General features: G+C 39.9%; 1 protein-coding gene across 2 annotated transcripts in view; it reads left to right on the top strand.

The window, feature by feature from the left end:
- Window positions 1-22,211, top strand: part of LOC143323674 (seizure protein 6 homolog) — a 248,807-nt gene that overhangs the window by 191,741 nt on the left and 34,855 nt on the right. For both annotated transcript variants that reach the window (XM_076735670.1, XM_076735669.1), the window contains exons 5-6: window positions 11,055-11,240; window positions 14,825-14,993. In XM_076735670.1, coding sequence (XP_076591785.1) covers window positions 11,055-11,240; window positions 14,825-14,993 — 355 coding nt within the window. The remainder of the gene's footprint in view (window positions 1-11,054; window positions 11,241-14,824; window positions 14,994-22,211) is intronic.

Genomic DNA, 22,211 nt, shown 5'->3' with positions numbered 1-22,211 from the left:
GGATCCCTGACTGGAACAGAGACATCCTCTGGATGCCTTGGATGATGTGAAGCGGAGGGTCCGGTGAGCCTTTCTGCCTGTGCAGGCTGACCTTGGCACTTATCTGTGTATTCTTGTTTTGGTACAGTATGCCAAAGGCTTGACGCAGGTCGGAGATCATACTCTGCCTTACACACTGACTCCTTTTCCTGGGCCTCCAGTTGAAGGCAAGTTAAGCAAACCTTGAGCTTGGAATCCAGACTGAACCCCTGAGAGTGTGGAGGAGAGAAAGGGTCAAAACGAGGTAACGTAGCTGGAGCAGATCTCCCAGCATGGTCTGCAGGAGATGTGACTAGTGTGGCTGGCTCCTCGATGCTCGATGAGACGAAACACCTGCTGTAGTAGAAGGGACATCATTAGCTGAAACCTCAGCCACAACCAATTTTCCTATGTCCTGTTTCTTGATTTCTTGAGTCCATACTCGTGAACAGGAACTTTAAAGTGTGCTGCAATACACAATAAATCATCCTTGCGACACAAATCATTTTTTTAAAACGAGGGATTGTCAATAAAGTCTTGCAAGTTGAAACTCATTTTCAATCACATGCCAAACAAACACCATGAGTAATTTCCCATTGATTGTCACAGGGAAAAACAGGTTGATCCCAGACGAGCCCCCAGCTCTTACAATTCCCTTTTCTAGCAGGAAACAATAACGCTGACAACCAACAAAGAGAGATCTCAGGGAGGAAGTGAAACAGTCAAGAAAAAGAGATTTATTTACAATATTTACATGAAAAGGTAAACAACAGAAGTAGGTTTGAAAAATGTGAGGGGGGGGGGGACTGTAGGGGTTGTGAAATAACCAAAGTACAATAAAACAAAGAAGGGAGAGCAAAGCAAGAGAGAGGCTTTTAAATGGTGTCCTCTGTCTCTGATTGGCTAATTGGCTGGAGTGTGAGCCAATCCACAGCTCTTCTGGAGCTCACAGGTAGCAGCCAATCTTCCACTTCTCACCTGCTGGTCAAAGGGAGGAGAGAGCAAGAGAGCGAGAGAGAGAGAGAGAGAGAGAGAGAGAGAGAGAGAGAGAGAGAACTCTATACATGTAACAATGACATGTGCAGCAATCATTATGATGATACAGGTAGGTAAGGTATACACTGACTGGAACTGGGATGTTCCTAATAGGGTGACAACCTGCTCACAGGACAAAAAAATGTGGTGGTAAGTTCAGTTGGTTTGAGACATTGTGAGATCTGAGATGTTGAACTCCTTAACCCAAATCAATTGCAGTTCCAGGTATACTAATGATTACCAAAAGAGAAAGCTATCCTGTTTAGGTCAACTGTATCAAGTCTAATGGTTCAGAAACTGTTGGCCACATTCCACAATTGAGAAGAAGAAGACCCGCTTGTTCAGTGGAAGGTGGCCAATTGTGAGGCAGACAATTTTCAAACCAGACAGACTGGCGAGTTGTAGGTTGAGTTGCGCTCCCTGACAATTTTCCACTTGACTTGTAGGCACAGTATTTTGTACTAGTGTACAAACATTTGTGGGAATGTGAACTGTGTGGTGATCAGTGACTTCACAGTCATGAGAGTCCCTTGAAAACATGGGCTGGAAATTACAGAATACTTTCTTCAGCACATCTCTCCGGTCCTTGGAGCATTTGCTGTTGTGAGCTGCTGATTGATCTCATACTCAAAGCCAAGGTTAGGTTCCTCTGACTGGGGACAAGCTGTTCTTCGCCTGGCAACCTGGAGCTTGATCGCTGTTCGTCAGCTCAGTGAGCTGCTCCTGATGCTCTGCAGCTTGCATCTGGGTTTTGCGATGAAAGAAAAAAACCATCTAACCAAGCACATCTGGGATGGTTGATTGTGGCTTCCTGAGTGATGTAGGCCACTATCTCCTTTAGTTAATCATCGCCAGTGCTAACAGCGACCACATCCTGCAGGGCTGATCTGACTCTGTGATGCTGATGCAAATGCAGGGGAGAGGCTGTGATGTGGGCTTGCAAGTTGAAGTGTTAAATGCCAATTACTCTTCTGCAACCTATCCTACAAGGATGTTAATGAGGTGACTTCAGCACCTCTGATGATTAAGAGCTATTTATAGTGTGTTAGGTATCTCAAAACTGAATAGCATGCCAAATTGTTATTGAAACTATTAAAATATTTTCCTCTAGTTCATACTGAAGCAATCCACAAATCACAGCTGAATATATGCTTGGCAGATCACATGAAAAATTTATTTCAAAAAATCAAATCTCAGAAAAAAATAAATAATTGATAATTCAAGATTATTATGCAGAAATATTGCAATAAAGCTGGTACTGCTCTATTGCAATATAAAGCTGCCTCACACAGGGCACCAGGATGTTAGGAACTGGTAGGAGCAGGTTGCGTTATTAGCAAATATAATTTATGTCAACAAAATTATCAATAAAAGTTAACCAGGCACCACCCTAGGATTAGGGGCTAATAACTGAACCGTGGATGCAGTCTCACAATTGGGTGTTCATTTAAAATACCAATATTTGAGGACTATTTTACATTTATAAGGTGAACAGTGTTATTTTTTCAGTTGCTTCTACGATGTGTACTACATGTTTTTTGGATCCTTGTCAAGCTATTGCCAGTGAAATGCATCACATCCTGCAATTGAAAACCATCCACTGGTTCAAAGGGTAAACTCAAAGGGTACTATTAGAATATACCTGTTAATTTAAAACATCAACAGGAAGTGTTTATTTTCACTGATGACATCTTAACAGTGTTTGAGGAACCAGCAAAGTAGATGGACTGGATTAATAAGTCACCAAAAAGAAGAGAAACTCAGAACAACAAGTTATTTGAATACCAGTTTCCTTGACAAGATATGGTATCCATACCAGCTTCCATGGCAATCTGGTTGTTGCTAAAATATCTTGGTGTGGACCAAAATGTTACACTGATTTACTGACATTGCCTTTTTCATGCTAGCAGGGTCAAAATAGAAACACATACACACTGAATGCTCACACAAAACATTCATGCCCATCAGAGGAATGGACAGCGCATAATTGCAGATTTCAGAATGGTAGACTGCATTAAAATACATTAGCATCAGCTGCTGGTGGTTCACCTTACGAGATTCTTCATGGTCCCTGTCATTACAAACTCCATATATCCTTTCATTGGCCTGCAGAGCAGCTGGCCATCAGAGGACAAGAGCTCCACCTGCTACTGGGTGATTTACCTCTGTGTGGGAGGTCCAGTGCTCCATACCATGTTAGGCTAATTGAAAGAGAAACGGCAGGGTGATCTTGCTATAACAACATGTCCATGTCCTGCAGCCACAAGCTCCCACTGAGCTGAAAGACTGCTGCAATAAAGCACAAACAAAATGGATTGCAGGGGTGGAGGGTGGGTGTGGGGGCTGTACTGCATGTTTGAAGCCCCCTCTTTGGCTCATTGACTCTCAGGGAGTGGGGGAATAAAAAAGAAAGCTGCGTTTTCTGCAACATAGATTAGACTACAGTTTGCCAGCAATTTGTTTCTTCCCTCTTTCTTTGCTATTCAACTCATCCTGCATCATCTGTGCTCCTCTTCTTTATGAATGATCTCTATGTGGGTGTTTCTATGCCTTCATCCTCTCTCTCCTGCTGGCTATTTATCATAGTTGATGGCCTCTGGAGGATGGAGAGGAGAGGGGAGCAGCCCCATTAGATTCTTCTCAGAGCAGTTACTGCAGGTCTTCTCCATCTTTTTCTTTGTTTTTCTCTGCCATTCTCTCTGTCAAGACTCAGACTGCTCTCCCAGTGGATCACAGTGAATTTATGACAATGCAGAAAATGTCTGGAATATACACAAAACAGGATATGAGTAGTAGATATGTTTTTGTTTTAAACCCCCTCAGATTTAATGGATGATCCTAATTGATGTATGATTCTTTTGATGTAATAGCAAAGAAATTATTCCACAGCCATGATTTTACAGTAGAACAACATGTCACACTCCACTGTAAAAAGCTGCTAACTTGCTTAACGGAATCTCATTCTCTCTGCAGTTTTGGTGGTTTTGATACTATTTTCAAGGCCTTTTCTAGAACCAGTAGAAAATATCTAAGTATGCGCAGTATATGCTACAGATGTCGAACAAGACATTTTCAGGGTATTAGAGTTAGACAGTGATTTAAATTATTGAGAGTTGTTAAATAAAAATTAATTCCACAATTTTTGTTTTCCTGGTTAAGAGACTTAAAGGAGAAAATGACAATGGTGTTAATTTGAACTCATCAAGGCTAACAAAGGAGTCCTTACATTGTAGCCTAAAGTCATAGGACATAGTCAAGACTGTTCATCTCATCTCATCCATCACATCTAAACCTGGAACACTACTTCGATTTCATGCGAATGGGAGCACAATGATCATTGCTTTGGGTTTACCACAATTCTATAGTTTTGGTTCATTTTAGCTGTTCTCATCGGCATCATTTTCAGCCACAGCAGGAAACTGTTTTCAGTGAACAATCTCCAGAAACCCACTGTAAACTACCTGCCCAGCAGAGTACGTATGAAAGAGTATGAGAGTATGAAAATCCTGAATCAGATTACTTTAAAATTGAGTAAATTGAGTTGATAAAAGAATGGGAAGAGAATGTTTGTAGTAGTCTGCCATTTGTTTCTCTGACTAAGACAAGCCTAGTGTTTTTTGCCTGCAGACAGAAACAGAGCTGCAAGATGCATTAATCTCTGCAGAGTTTGTCAACTCCTCACAGTAATCCTAGGCCATGGTCAGCAGAAATAAACACTCTGAGGGAGTAAATGAGATTAGAGATGAAGTTTGATCTGTGTGGAGCTATTCCGTATCAAAGCTGTTTCACAATGCGACTGTGAAATAAATAAATTCAATTTACATTCACTAGCTACAGGGGACCATTAAACATATCAAATTATTACTCTTCCCCTGTGAGCTACACTGGCCACGATGCCTGATTAGATACACTGGAGGCCAACATTTTCTCAGAGCAGTTAGAGAAAGCTGGCTTATGGCCAGTCCGGGGAACTATGTGCTGGTTTAACAGCTCAGGAACGGCAGAGGAAACAGTAATACATCCTGCTGAAGTACAAGTACTGATAATCTACTAAAGCCCACTAACATTCTGCAGTTCTAGCAGCACTAGGGTTGCATGTAAAAAAAAAAAAATGTTTTTGCTCTCATGAAATATAAAATGGACCAGAAATCTGTAATTCAGTAAATTACACACGATGTAACAGGTATGTTGGGCATTATTCAAAATAAGGTTCTGAAATTATTGTGTACACATTATACACAGTATAAATTTCAGTTAATCTTCAGTTTAGTATGATGCATCCAGACTCTTTAATGATCCAACAGAAATTTCTGAATTGTAATTTTTTACTCTTGTTAGTGCCACAAAGCACATTCCTCCCACACGTATTATACTGTGGTGGGGATAACACCATTTTGTCCTGTTTTAGTAACGTTTGCTAAAAACTATGGTGGCCAACTGTTTCAAGAATATTACTGAGCCTGTTTTTTTAAATGAAACTGTAGTGTTTCTGACGAATTAAGTCTTCAGTAAGGAATCAATGGGCTTGAAGCTGAGAGCCATAGACAGTGCAGGGAAGACAGAAAGTATTGTGAGACGGACTAACACGTAGTTGTGATAATAAACAATATGTGTAGAATATTGTTAGCCCTATCATCCATGCATCTATTCATCCATTTTCTCCCACTTATTTGAGCCCAGTTTGCCTCTACCTCATGAGAAGGGAACATTTGGTGTTCATGACCAAATGTGCATTCAAATGGTGACATACTCAAAGAAGGGCTGACAAGGATGTTGCCGGTGTATTCAACCAAGGGAAGCAGGGTGCTCCAGGAGGATCGTCTCCTGGTTGGCCTGCTTGGTCTGGCCACTGAATTTTGGCCAACTGGACTCGATAATATCCAGAAGAGAGACTGAGAGTGTTATTATCAAGGGCTGAGCAAAAGATTTGTGAACTGGAGTTCTGGGGATGGGAGTTTGGGGAGAGGATTAAAGTGAACTGTCTTTGAAAATCAAATCAATGATGGTGACAATAGCTGCATTTGTTATGGTTTGATGTAAATGTATTGAAAGAGTTAAGGGGATGTACTCTCACAAAAGTTTGAATAATATTCACTGGGAGATGATCCAAGGTGATCCAGCGAGGAGCAGGCAGGTATGTGATGTGAGTCAGCGTTTTCTTCAGGTGGTGGATTGGAACTGGGCAGAGGTAACAGATTTGAGACTAGCAACGTGGCCAAGACTTGTTACCAGGCAAGTGAGTACAAAAATCTGGTGAAGACTTGTGAGTAGATCTAGGCTTTTATCCTGTGGTTGATGAGGGAACAAGGAACAGAGGAGGAAGAAGGCTTCCTGACAGTGTTACCGTCAATCCACCTTGGGGCCCAGTGGAATGGAGACATGGTAGAGGTGAGAGAAGTTGGGGGAGGGGGTTCTCTCATTGTTTGTCACACGTGTTTCTGGTGCACCTTGGGTCCCTGGAGAAGATCAGAGTGTCATCCAAAAAGAAAAACACAAACCCATCACACAGTCCAATCATATCCTTTTATGTATCATTTGCCAAGTTCTGGAACACAGAAGGGGCATTACTAAGACCTAATGGCATCAACAGATACTATCGCTGGTGGACAGAGTTCGGTACAGTAATAGCTCTGGGGAAGAAGCTGTGCTTGCTGGTGTGGGAACCGAGCTCCTGAACCTCCTACCAAATGGTAGGGGGGCAAACAGTCAATGGTTGGGGTAGGAGCTGTTACTGCTGATGCTGCGTGCCTTTCTTAGACATCACTTGCGCAGGAGGTCCTCGATGGCACCAGTGATGTGCTGGGCAGTTTTCACCACCCGTTGCAGGGTCTTCCGCTCGGAGACTGTGCAACTGCCGTACCATACTGAGATGCAGTTGGCCAGGATGCTCTCCATGGTGCAGCGGTAGAAATTGACTACGATCTGACGAGCCGGGTTAACTTTTCTCAATCTCCTCGGGAAGTAGAGGCGCTGTTGAGCCTTCTTTATCAAGGCGGAGGAGTTGAGGGTCCAGGAGAGGTCCTCAGAGATGTGGACACCCAGGAACTTGAAGCTGGAGACACATCCAACCTCAGCTCTGTCGATGTGAATGGGGGTGTCACTGCAGCCTTTGGTTTTCCTGTAGTCCACAATGAGCTCCACGCTACGCTTGAAGACACCATCTATTATCCCTGTCCCCATGAAAATCACCACCCATATGTCTAAATAACCAGCCATAGCACTCACCCCCATTGCCCTGAAGTGCTTTGAGAGACTTATTCTGACTCACATCAGACAATAATCCCCCACACTTGACCCACGTCAGTTCACCTATGATCCCAATAGGTCTAGAGAGGATGCCATTGCCACTGTCTAGCACTTTGCCCTAAGCCACCTGGAACATAAAAACAAATACATGTGGATGTGGTTTATAAATGACAACAGTGCTTTTAACACCATCATCTGCTCCAAGCCAGCCACCAAACTCTTCTCCCTTGGCCTTAACCCCTCCCTCTGTAACAGACGCCTGGATTTCCTGACCGACATACCTCAGTCTATTGAATTTGCAGCTAATTGGCCTATGTGATGTTGGCATAGTGTGTGTTATGACAAAGGGGTGCAAATCAAATTAATGTTGGCTCTTAATATAACTGCACCCTATTTAATTTTCTCCAACATTGTCTCCAGCAAGCCTGTTTATGCAATTTAGATATCATGTAATTGGTTTATGAAATTCAGTTATCTGATCTCATACAGTCCACAAAATCTATCAAATTATCTTATCTAATTCATCATTATTTTTATTTTGAATCTGCTTGGGGGCAACAAACTTGTGGGTTGCCCGTTGCCCATGTGATCCAGCATACTTCAGGTGAACACTATAGTCTAGGTCAACTTGTACCCTCTACTATGACAGACACAAAATAAAAGCAGTGTCTATCAATAACCTTTCATTAAAACAAAACATGATAAATGGCCATAAGGCCCAAGAAGACATGACAAAGTGATGTAGCATGAAGCAGCCATTTTACAGTTCCAAGGCTATTTGTCATCTGTGAAAGCCCCCTGTTAGTGCCCGTCTGATGTTACCACAATGCTACCATGATGGCTCCTTTATCTCTTTCTAGTCTCTAGTGAGCCTGTGAGTTTCATCGTTTTCAGTTGGCCTGGATATTAATAGCTACAGCTGACCATGGTAATGACTAGCTCAGGGAGTGATAGAACACAGCTTCAGCAGCTGCTGCTATGGCAGCACTATTCTGGGATGTTGTTCTAATGAGAAATACTATAAAGACCAACACTGTTGTTCTTATCTCTATTTCTGTGAGACACTATATAGCTGGAAAACATCCCTCAGCATGAGCAGAGTATTGGAGGCGGCTGAGGTCGTAGGTTGTCATTTATTGGCCTATTTAATCTCCCTACATATTTCCTCGCCTGAGGCACAGCACTGTCCCCAACAGACAGGATCAATAGCATTGCTACTGCCAAGCCATCCAAGGGCCAACGATAAAACTAGGACAATTACAGTGAGATGGATCAGTGTCTTTAGCAGAAATATATTATTAATATGTTTGGCTGAATGCCAGGAGGCTGAAAGAAGACAAATCAGTGGCAATAACAAAGCCAGTTAGTTAACTGGTCACCTGAGAGCCAGCCTGGACATGTTCCCCATATATTGGCAGCAATGTGACAAGTCTTTGTACAAGTGTATGTGTGTGGGTGTAAATGCTACCTTACTGATCCAGCAGGAAGTAGCCACAGAGGAACACTGTTACACTAAATGTCACTGTGGTGTTGCTGTGTATTTTCCACTAGCCATTTGTTGTTTTATTTAACTCTGTTTAAGCAGACAGCTTAATTAATTTGACAGTGGCAGTTTGGAAAGTCAGGATCTGGGGGGTTTCAGTCACAAAAATAAGGTCCTAAATACACTTTTAGATTTCATACAATGGTGCAGTTTGTGGTAAATATTTGAACATAGCTAAATAATCTTTCCTAGTGAGCATAGAAGAATTACCTTCTATGTATACTGAATAAGGGAATGTGGCCGCCAAAACTCAATTTGTATTTAGTAACTATTATATACCATAGTTTAATCTAGACTCTTACTTACTTAGAGCCTCTGTTTCTAATTTTACCAGTTTTATAAGGATATTCTGTTGTATTTTAGTAAGAAACCTCACTGTCTTCTGTTACTGTCTTAACTGACTGCAAACTCAACTCTTCAACTCTGAAATTTAGTATAATGCACATTTCCACAGCACTAATTCCATCAGTATAACACACACACACACACACACACACACACACACACACACACACACACACACACACACACACACAGTGATACTCACCACTCTGCTAGTCTGAGTTAATCTTTTTAAAAGTCCTGAAAATGTTTTTTTTTTTCTTTTTTTTTTTCTTTTCAATCAGGTTCCAATTATGTTTGTCATGTTTGTTTTCCTTTTTTCTCTGACCACCTCTCAGTGGTTCAAAGTGTGTAAGGTGACATTGAAACGGGCCAGTTAGGATTTGGGAATATGAAAACAAAATTGACAGTTATTCTTTGATTGTTTCTTATTGAGCCATGAATATTCAATGTTGTGGGGAAAAAAGGGGGATTTAAGAGAACTACTGTTCTAATTTACATAGCGTCTGACAATAAAACACTTCCTGTGCAGATATTTCACATTGAGAGGTCTTGAGTAGTTCAAAGAGCATAATCCCTTCCTTTCAAGGTCGGCATTTAATGTAAACAATGGAGCAGGAAGTGTTCAACCTTACTGACAGTAGCTCAAAAACAGTGTTGGGGGTGATGTGTTATTAAGTAACAGTCCAAATGTAACTAATTGCTCAAATTGAATAACACAATTACAATTACTGAAATATAAATGGGATTGTTCCTCGTTACTTTTACAGAGAATGGCAGACTAATGCAGCCTGTTCCCTGGATTTTCCAGTTTATGATCTAACGTTACCTGACCTGACCTTACATTACCTGACAATGCAGGCAATGTAAGCTTGCTTTTCATGGTAGTGATTGTAATGTTTCTAATATGCACTAAGAATTTTGGGTTCATCAAATCTAACTTTTTATTAACTACTGTAACGATACTCAGGCAAGATATATATCCAGCGTTGTGTGTGTCTTCTTCTACCAAATTCTATTGTCCAACCAAGACAATACAAGATAGCTTACAGGCAGGAACGCTAGTCATTGCTGCCCTCTGGTCATCGGAAGAGTTAATAGCTTCCATCACTACAGTGACAATGGGTACAATGACAGAAAGAATCTGTCATTGTCTTGTCCCACACTGTGCTGCAGCAACACTAAAATGATACTGGTATGTGTGCATTAATAAGAGAACTGAAACAGATGTTTAAAAGTAACACAATGGTTACTTTCCCTTGTAACTAATCACTTTTATACGGCGTAATCGGAAAAGTGATCAACTACTTTTTGGATAAGTAACTAGTAACTGTAATTAATCCTTTTCAGAATTTTGCACTATACTGCTCAACACCTAATGAAAAAGTGGCAAAGTAGACCAATTGAAATTAATTAGAGGATGGAAGAGAGAACAGCAATATGGTGTCTCAGTGACTCTGTTGTATTGATGATGAAATGTACATTATACTGAATTTCACATGTGAGCCATTATAGTGTGTTACAGTCCCTGTTACACATGATCACACCAAAAACTTGAGGAGTTGTCCTTGAGTTCATTTACTCATGCAACAAATATATCTAAAATCTAAAACCAAAACCATTTATAGCCTAAACCAGCCAATTCTTGGAGTTTTTGGGGGTGTCTGTACAGAATTAGGCGGAAGTTCTTTTTGGTTTGACACATGAACCACTAGCTCAAACTAACTTGACTGAGTCCTTTCAACTTCTCAAACTAAACCTCAGCTCTTGAAATTTAGTTTCTTTTGAGTTGAATTCTCTCTCCATTTGTGTCTCTTTCTCTCTTTGTGTTTCTGTCATCATGTCTCCCTGTCTCTGTCTCTCTGTACAGCCTTCGTATTGAGCTGTGTCTTTCCCCAGCGGCCTCTCTACGGTGATGTATCGGTGAGCAGTCTCCACTCTGGAGGGGAGGCTTTCTTTTCCTGTCTGAGCGGCTACAAGTTGCAAGGCCCCGGTGTGCTGACCTGCCGCAATGCCAGCACCCCCTACTGGAGTGGCAAGGAACCACACTGCCTAGGTAAGGTCACCACAACTGGGAAAATGTCAAAATGCATTCTCGATATCCACGCCTTTAGATAGGAAGGACAACAACTTAACATTTACAATTTCAAATAATTACACAGATGTCACTGTATTTGGGTAAGCCTTGCTAGATGGTCTATTAATTACGATTATTTATTTTATAATTATCTGTCGTCTAGCCTGAACTCTGCTGTAGTCCTTTCATATTTAATTGTATGAGTAAATGTTATCCACATACTCTTGTTATTGAAAAAGGCAAGCAAGAGCAATTGCAGTGCAAGAAATTACTGCATCAAAGTTATGAGAGTAGTAACTCTGTATTTACATTTATTTCTTCAAAGATTAAACGATTTGAAATCTACATACTACATATGTAATATTTATGGCAATATTTGATGCCAGCAGCATGTTTCAGACAAGTCAGGACAGGAGCAACAAAAACTGCGAAAGCTGTGGAATGCACCAAAAACACCTGTTTTGAACATTCCACAGGTAAACAGGTTCATTGGTAACAGGTGACAGTATCATGACTGGGTATGAAAGGGGCGTCCTGGAAAGGCTCAGTCGTTCACAAGCGAGGATGGAGCGAGGTTCACCTCTTTGTGAACACTTAGTCTGTAAGCACAGTTCATTTGTAAATGATTCCAGTCTGTTTTTATTAATTTTATTCTGCATCCTAACGTTTCTGGAATCAGGGTTGTATTTTCTTTTTATTAATGGCATTACCATTGTCAAAATGTTATTTACAATATTGGAATTATTGTTAATATTAGCATAACTATTATTTGCACCACTTAGCATACTGTATACCGTATACTATTCTTGTGACATTTTGTACTGTTAGGAAAGGCCCTTTCAAGCCCTGACCTCTGTTTCTGTTTTCTTAAACCGTTGGTTTTCTGAATATGAGTGTTTACTGTGCTTCAGCCATTCTCTGCCAGCCTTTCAGACAATTCCCATCAGCAATCACAGCATTTTGGGTCATTTCATAAGACTCACTGCCAAGAGTTATCTATTGGACCTTCTGGTCCTTTTGTATGACAGACACAGAGACAGGCAGACCTGGACTCCCCCAGGAGTGTTAGGATGATGGATGTTTTTTTTGTTGTTTTTTTCTTTCTTTGCTCCAATGAGGCTGGCTGATGAATAATAAGTAACCATTTTCCTCCTGACCACTCTGATTCACAGCACAGGGAATGTTTCTCTGAAAGCAATTTCAAAGAGGGAGTTTGTGTGGCTGTGCATCTGTATCTCTGCCATCTTGATTGTGTGAGTTTGTGAGTGCGTGTGCGTGTGCATGTGTGTATGTGCGTGAGTCAGAGCATAAAGCAGGTGTATCGAGGTGTGATTACTGAAGGCTGGGCAGGATGCCACTGAGTTTACTCTTCCTGCTCTACTTTAATTAAGCTTTGTCTGCATGAGTAACCTTGACCCGATCAGATGGGAAACAACACACACACACACACACACACACAAACCCTTTTATAGCTGTAGATGGATTTTCTGTATGTGTTGATAAATCTGATCGTATCTCTTCTTTCTCCCGTAATTTCTTGGTTCCCTTCATGCTCTTGAATTGAATCAAACATGATGAAGCTGATAAATCACTTTTTACAGTATACAGTAATTATCTGATCAATTTAAAGGGTTGATTCACCTAAATTACAAAAACATGCAGTATTTTCTCACCTACCTTCCATGGTATTGAGCAATGCATACAACACTTGTCAACAGTTTTCAGAGGGACTGTTGCAGGGGGGGGTTTTGCATGGTAAATTATTTTTTGGAAAGATTTTTTTTTTTTTTTTTAGCAATTTCCATTGCTTTTAGCACCTCAAACTAAATTCCATTCACTGCCACCATATTAGGTTAGAGACAGCACCATTGAGGACACAGAGGGCATGTCTTTTGGTAATATTTCTGGGAACTTACTCGTGTACATAAGTTTCTGAAAGGTCAAATGTGCCTTAAAGGCCTTTTAAGATATCATTTTATTGGGAAATTAAGATATTATAGACAGCAATAATAGCAAGAATAAAAACGAGACATAGAGAAGGAACAAATAGACAATAAAAAGGATACAAAATAAAGTCAACTACATACAGTATATTAGATTAGATTAGATTCAACTTTATTGTCATCATCAGAGTGCAGCACAGAGACAACGAAATGCAGTTTAGCATCCAACCAGAAGTGCAAATAGTCAAAATATCCAAAATATAAATACATACAGCTAGTGTAATTTTGTATATATGTACATTATATACAAAAAGAGTATAAAAATAATATTGCCTTGAATATTTCAGTTGCACATGATAAGATATGGACAATACAAAACTGTGTTTACTATTGCACAGTAGAAAATGTGGAAAATTGCACAGGATATTTGCATGGATGTGAAGGTTAACATGAATAACACAGTAGTGCAAAACAATCTGTTTGTGATGTGATGTGAAACAACATCAGCAGAGTGCTATGTGAAATGATGTTGACAGTTAAATATTAAATGATGCTGCTGGAGTTGAATGAAGGACCGATGGTAGTGTTCCTTCTTACGCAGTGGATGCAGCAGTCTGCTGCTGAAGGAGCTGATCAAGACCCCCACCGTCTCATGCGGAGGGTGGGAGGGGTTCTCCATGATTTTATACCTGATCTGCAGAGACAAAAGACCTCTCTTTGCAACAGGCAAGAGGCATACCTCTAATTCCCATTGCTGTTTTATTTTATTTTATTTTTGTTTTTTTATTGCTGTTGCTGCTGTTTTCTTTTAACAAAATCCATAACATCTTCAATGTTGACTTATCTTGATAAATTCAGTAAAATGTTTCCACAACATTAATTCCAATAATACAACAGTCAGTTTCTTTATTATTATTATTATTATTAACAAAAATACTGTTTTCATTACTAATTATCTGCAGTTGCTTCCATTTTTCTTTTTTGCAGTTAAGCCACAAAACTCAAGACTTCCTTCACAGATATTTCACATTAAAACCTACCACTGAAAGGGCTGTACTATTCTTACTTAGCTTCTATTTCAAACATATGCAGGAAGTGTTGAATTGTAATTGACAGAAACTTAGAAAATTAGAGAGACAGTGGAGGACAAGCACTGATTAGTAAATCAAAAAAACACTTAGAGTTACTCAGAGCAGCAGAATAATGAGTGTGACGTGACACTGTTGTACTGATCAAATTAGTACTGTGGAAATGCACATTATACTGAATTTACCATGTGAGACACACTACACTACAGGTATTTCCGGCCCCGCTCCCAGCCTTTGTTCATTTGTACTTGCCAATGCTAGTTCGTTTTTTGTAATTTGATTTGGTGAAACAAAAAGTGTAACATGGGATCCTGAAATTATGAAAAATTAACATCATCCATGTCCATTCTGACCTGATTACTTCCTGTTTGTCTATACTGTCCCCAGAGTTAAATGTGGGCAAATAAGGTTGATGTGTGGTCAGTAAATTAATGGGGATGTAATGCTCTCATTTGTGAATTTGGTCGACTTTCAGTTGATTTTGAACGTGAAAAATCAAGTGCATTTGGCATTTCATCTCCTCCTCTCTCAGCTGCCTGTGGTGGTTTGATCAGGAACGTCACAGCCGGTCGGATTGTATCTCCTGGTTTTCCCAGCAACTACAGCAACAACCTGACCTGCCACTGGCTGCTGGAGGCCCCTGAGGGCCAGAGACTGCACATCCACTTTGAGAAGGTGGCACTGGCTGAGGATGATGATCGGTAAGCAGGATTTTCATCTTTTGTTTTGTTGGACATCATAAAAATAAAACCATTTGTATTAAACTTACCAATTGAATTGTATAATAATAATAATAATAATAATAATAATAATGTGCTTTTCAGGACACTCAGAGACGCTTCACAAAAATAATAGGAATAAATAAAAATAATAGGATAATAAGTAAAAAGAATAAATAAATGCATGTTTTTACAGTCATACAGTAAAATACAGCATGGTAAATTAAAATGAAAATGCAATTATCCAATATGCATTTTCATTTTCACACATTTAGATGGGTGTTTCATGACCATATCAAAATGACGTTTTATTTCCAAAGACTTAACCTTGCTTAACAATACAATAAGGGAAACAGCGCTCCCATATCAACATGCTCTAAAATGGAAGAAATAAAAATAAAAGGTAATTTTCTAAAAACTTGAAAATAATCATCAGACATGTCGTGTTTACCCACACACACACACACACACACACACACACACACACGGCCACGTAAAAGTGCCCATTCAAATATGCATGCATGTACCCATACACAACATAGTCACATACCAGCCCAAAGCCCCATGCAATCCTCAGCTCAGACTTCTCCAGACAATGTCCCAGTGCCCACTCAGTCCCTTATCAAATTCCGTCAGTATTCCAGTGGGTTTTCAATATTAGAGAACTGCCAAGAGGGCTCTCATTTCATGTGGAGATGTATTGTGGTTGTGCTTCCCCTTGTATGATGGATGCAAATAGGTTGCTCTGGTCATGTAGATAGACCAGAGCAACCTACATAGAAATCCTCAAACTATAAATATGGTTTTCACTAAGTCGTGGTTGCCAGTTCTGGGGCTGTATTCAACACAAATTTGTCCCCCTCTCTATTGGGAAAATCTCTCTTGTGCCATTTTTTTCTTGACTTTTGTCAGTTGTAGCTCCAGGTTCTTCAATCTAAATCACCTCCTAAACAGTGAATCTTTTTGGGGAAACAGCCATATCTCACTCACAGCACCTGTTCCCTATTCCCTGCCAGTCAGTGTTGGAATAAGTTTTCAGGTATTTTATTTGAGTAACAGTAGCAGTACTGTGAGTAAAAACATACTGTTTTACTACAAGTAAAAGTCCTGCTTTCAAAATCTTACTAGACTAGAAGTATAAAGGTATTAGCCTCAAAATATACTTAAGGTGAAAGTACTTATTTTGCAGAGTGACTCTTTTCAGAATCATAGTGTTTGTAGTAATTGTAGTAGTACTGGATTATAATGCATTAATGCGTACATCTATTTAATGTCGCAGCTGGTAAAGGTGGAGTTCATTTTAATTACTTTGTATACTGGCTGTTGATTTATTGATTCATAGTTTGTATTAATAATTTAAATCTGCAAAGTAACTGGTAACTAAGGCTGTCAAATAAATGTAGTGGAGTTAAAAGAAGAAAACTTTGTTTGTGTACCACGTTTCATCCAAGACATGTAGCTCAAACAACAACAAAGAAATCACGTGCACCAAGTGAATGAACCAAAAAAAAAAAAAAAAAAAAAAAACAGGGATAGAAAATTAAAGATTAAAACCTACTTCATTGAAATAATACAAGGATGAAAATGTGTGTACAGTATATGTATGTATATAAATGAAGAGTATGTGGTGAAAATATTTACAATTATCGTAACGAATGTTAAAATAAACAGCAGAATAATTTTGTATATACGGTGTATAAATAAACAGTATGTACAATAATAATAATAATAAATATGTACAATGAACACAAGAATATAGGTCGAGTTAAAAATGTGTGCGGTAAGTGAAAAAACAGCAGCACAAATATACAATTAGGTAATTTTAAAGTGCATTTGAGAAGAATGACCAGAGGTGACAACAGCGGTGCAAAAGATGCTCATTTAGAGTTCAGCAGCCTGGTGGCCTGAGGGAAAAAGGGTTGCAGAACCTGGTGGTCCTGCACCGAATGCTGCAGAACAAAGAGTACACAGAATGCAAAAACAGCATTTTAAATGAAATAAAATAAGTGCAAGGCGAAGCACAAAAGTTTCAGGCCTGTATCAGAAAAGTCATGGCTACTTAAAGGCTAAAGCGAAGAGAAGTTTTTTGCTTGCTTTTAAAAATATTCTGCGAGCTGACATCTCTCCATAGGTAATGTGTTCCAGGGCTTTGGGGCATAATTGACAAGGGCTCCTTAGTTTTCTTTCAGCCATCACTGTGAACCTCCAATAAACCAGCAGCAGAAGATCACAGTGATCTTGAAGAAAAACAGTGAACAAGGGATTCAACAATGTAGCTTAGTAATCAATCTGATCTTAAAATCAGTTCTGAATGTTACAGCTAAAACTGGACTGATGTGCTCTCTGAGCTTGGTTCCGGTTAATAGCTGAGTTGCAGAGTTTTGAATGGAATTTGCCTCAATCCAGTGTAAATTGGATGTTTTGCAGGTCAAATGAATGTTAAGCTTATTTTTGTTATTATTATTGTGTGTGTGTGTGTGTGTGTGTGTGTGTTTTAAAGAAAATCAACTCTGTCTCTCGATTAAGGCTTGATAAATGTGCAAATCAAAAATTTAAATTTTGTCATGTGCAGTCACATGGATTGACAGTTCTCAAAGCAAAGTTTGTCTTTCCATTTCAAACCATAACCTTTCTTTATTCTGGGAGCCTAGCGGTCTTTTTTTAGGAATGCCTTGATCGCACTCACACAGCAAGGTTTACACCCAGGTGCCGGCCAGTACAGCCAGAGTGTGACCTGTTGGCCACTGAGCAGCTCCACTGGAACAGTTGAGGTTCAGATGCCTGGATCAAGGGCCACCAGAGGTAGAATGAGAGAGGGACAAGTTCTGATCTTTCACTTTCCCCACCCAGACTTCACTGAGATGTGCCGCCCCCACCCCTGCCCCAGGACATTCTTTGTCTACTTTGACAAACAACCAAGACAAAAGTAAAAGCTCTGCAAAATTAGCTGCAGTGAATAGTTTCAGTGGAGAGTTTGTGTCACATGGTCCAAATGTTCCTTCATAGGCTTGCACCCTGTCAATATAACTACTGTCTCAGGGTAAATGCTGTGTTAACAATGATGTATTATATTCCTCATTACTTTTGCATGTTCCTCCAGTTCTGTTCAATCACCAGGTCCCTCATGCATTGCGCCTTATGCTTTGTCCCTGAAAGAACATTATTTCTGAGGACTCCACAGGGTAACAACTTGCTGTCAGTGCAGCTCATGGCACTGTCAGTATAGTGTCATTTTAGCAGCATGAGGCCCTCATCAGAGGCCTGAAAGGAAGAGCCACAGGGGGAAAATTAGCTGAATAATCAATTTTGTCTACCAGCCAATACAGTAGCTGCTCTGGGCTGCCATTACACTCACACTGCAAGTACAGACCTCATAGATAGCAAGAGACATCTGGACAGCTCTGAGGAAACTGAAAAGATCAGAAAGATGTGAGAGTGTGAAGAAGATAGAGAATTGGCACAAGTGTAAAAGGTGGTTATGTAATGAGCTGAGGTCCACTGGCTTTTCAAAGACAAGCATTTCTTGTTAAAAGGCAGCTATTTTTGTCACTGACCCTGACTTTGGTAATGGGGTTTCCAAGCTTGATTAAATAAACATCACCAAAACACACCAAACATCAACAGCATGTCTTTTATGGATTAATGGCTCCACCAATAGATGCACCATTTTACCAGTAGTAAAAAAAACTATAACCAATAACCTAATAACCAGCTCTTAAGGTTCAAAGTTATTTTATTAGTCATTCTATAGCATAATGTTGACATGAAAGTTGTGGTTTCTTTATGCAACACATGAAAAACTATTTTATTTATTTATTTATTTATTGATTGATTGATTGATTGATTGATTGATTGATTGATTGATTGATTGATTGATTGTCATCTCACATTTCCACCCTGGGATTGGATGACTGTTGTGAAGTTGCAAATTCAGCAAGAGAGATGCTTCTCATGTGAAGACACATCAGCTTGACCACCATGTGTCTCTTTCTCTCATCTGGAGCTCTTGGGTATTTTTGGGCATCTCTCACACAGCAACATTGGCTTGACTTGGCTGTCTCTGAACAGGCAGTACGGTGATCATTTCCTCACAACGCACCTGTGTGGCTGCGCAGGAGATGCACAATGTCACGGTTCTGACTTTCATAACTTTGATCAAGTTAGGAATGAAGGCATTGAGCAGACTGCAGCAGAGTCCTCGAAGATGGTTTCTTTCTTTCAAGTTAGCTGGATGTTTTCAGCACGTTCAGTGCATCTCGGGATTCAGCTGATCTCTGCGTCGTGAAAGTGAATTGGTCTCTAGACGAATAGGCCAGCTGCCTGCTCATCCAGTATGAGGCTGAAGAGCTTTGAAGTGTGTGTGTGTGTGTGTGTGTGTGTGTGTGTGTGTGTGTGTGTGTGTGTGTGTGCATGTATGTGTGTGTCCATATCTCCTTATATCAAATGAATGTCTGCTTGTCTTTGTCTCTGAGGAAAGCACAAGCGGCGTGATGCCCACTAACACACACACACACACACACACACACACACACACACACACACACACACACACACTCTGAGCTACATCTGAGCGACAGTAGCTGGATTGAGGACATGATGAATCTATCATACACATCATAATAATATTAAGTAACTTACGTATGAGCTTAAGTGTTTCTGTTAAGTGCTTCTCTTTGAAATACGCCTACATTAATGGACCTGTGTTTTGACCCTGCATCCAAAGTCAGCATGTTGGGCAGAAACCTTATACTTTCCTTTTATATAGTTAATGACATATGTTTCAGTTGATGTAGATTCAGCTCTGCATTGTTAAGTGAATTTCTTTCTATTTCTGTCTGTGTGAGTCGTTGAAGTCCAGATCATGGAGGGTCAGTAGCAGGTCTGAGAGCAGATCATTAATTAATGAACTGGTCCTGGCCATGCGGCTCAGCATTCCTGTGTTCATCCTCTGTGAATCTTGCCTGATACTTGACCCAGAGACCATGTGGACAACAACTTCAGGAATAGTTAATCTTTTTAGTTGCTCAGTTAATGCAGTGGGTAATACGAAGCTTTGCGTCAAAGTGCTGAGTTTCATGCTGGAACAATATAAACTTAATTAACAGGGACAGGTTACACAATATGGAAAATGTGAACCGAACATGTCGTGACAACAAGATGTTGTAACATCTGTAATGATTGTACAGATTGTAACATGTAATGATTGCCACCTACAGTATGAGCCAGTGTAGGTTAAAGGTCAGTGGATCATACCCTGTTTATTGTGATGTGTGGTAGCGTCCAGCAGTTGAGATGCCAAGGTTGCAAATCTGGTTAGATGTGGGCAAACTTTATTAATTCATCAGAACAAAACTGAAACAAAGAAAAGAGTTAAGACAGAAAAGGATTAGCATTGAAGGTTAGTTCTGTGTCAGTGACATTAGACACCGTTCCCCCTTTGCCAAAGAAGTATAAAAACTGTGGAGGCGAGAAGCCAACTCATTGGCTCTTCGCCTCCACTCTTGTGGGTTGAACTCTTCTCATTTGAGCTAAATCCCCGAGACACACCAGATGTGCTGAAGGACAGCATCCAGCTATCTCTGAGATAAAAAGCCAGAATTCAACAAACTCTGAACGCTGCTACCATGTCTCCATCATATCCAGCCAAATAAGGGTGAACAAAGATCGCATCACCCCTCTGCCTGCTGTGAGAGAGAGAGAGAGAGAGAGAGAGAGAGAGAGAGAGAGAGAGAGAGAAAGAGAGAGAGAGAGAGAGAGAGAGAGAGAGAGAGAGCTTGAGATTGAGCACACCCAAGGATGTCCAAGAGCTCCACATGAGAATTTACAGTGAGCATCCGTTGCTCCTCCCCTTCCAGTGCAACTTTAGCCTAAGCTGTCTGAACCACCAGTTGAGACTTTACTTTTCCTGTGATACTGAGGTTGATGCTGTAGCATCATCAATACAGAAACTTGAATCTTGACTGAATGACTGCTGAACGGTGCATTAATCTGATTTCACATATTTAACCTAAAAGTTTTCATCCTCTGTTTCCACAGTTTAATACATGTTACCAAGATATCATTCGCTGCTTTATCTGCTTTAATCATCTGTTGCTGCATTCCTGGCTTTGTTCCTTCATTCATTAATTGTGTTTAGCTTAATAAACCTTTCATTTATAAAGAACTTGATAACATGGTTTGTGTGTATGAGGTTTTACAATCACAGTTTATAATGTAGTGGCAACTTCAAGAATTTGTACTGAAGTAATTAATTGGCTATCGCCCTGAGGCAAATTTAATGCAAATTCAATTCTGTTATTCAGCATAAATACAAGGTTGTCAAAATGAAGATGTTAATTTTGAATGATTATAGAAAAAATACTGTCCAAAAAAAATGAATGCAGATTAATCCTGGTCTGTGATGCACCTTGACCCTCACACGTCACTGAACATACAACAGTCCACACTAGCTATGTAAACTGTGGGAAGCAGATGACAAAATGTTGCTTGATCAAGTGAATGGCAAATTTACATTTAATAAATGCCCAGATGGAACTGATTCAGTAATCACAAAACATAGAATTGATTAATGATTTTTTTAATCGCTTGACAGCGCTAACTGACTGATCATTTCTGATATCCTGAAGTTAAGTGCAATCTTTTGTAGCAGTGTTTACAATGCATATGCTTGGTGCCCCTTGTAAGGCCTTATGTTGTACCTCATATTCACTACACAATTTGAGGGTTTGTCAGGCTTATTAATTATTGTTATATATTTTGGTCCCCTTTAAGGCATTCTGTAAAACATACATACAGTGGGGGTACACAGGTCACCACTTAAACAACGTACATTTGCAGTCCTTCATTAAGAAGTGAAACCGAACATAAACAGACATGTTTAGCTCCTCTTAAATTAACTGAATTGATTGTGTCAGTCTTAATATTGTATTTCATTTAAATGTAACCTGGCTGCTCTTCAATACCATTTGGGCAACATTATGTGGCTCTGCATTCGTTGATTTTTTTCCACTTTGGAGGCAGCAGAACAAGCTGACAGCACAGCATCTGACATAGTAAAGTGATCATGTTAGCCAATTGTTCTCTATTTACACATTCAGCAGACATGAAGTAGCATTAGCATTCATCTGGAGTTGCTTAAGTTCACTTATGAATATAAGTCCAATATTCACTCCCCTTGGTGGAGATCAAGCTGCTAAATGT

This window comes from Chaetodon auriga, chromosome 7 (assembly GCF_051107435.1).
Source record: "Chaetodon auriga isolate fChaAug3 chromosome 7, fChaAug3.hap1, whole genome shotgun sequence".
In the NCBI taxonomy this organism is placed as follows: Eukaryota; Metazoa; Chordata; class Actinopteri; order Chaetodontiformes; family Chaetodontidae; genus Chaetodon; species Chaetodon auriga.
This window is presented reverse-complemented; position numbering and strand designations above follow the sequence as displayed.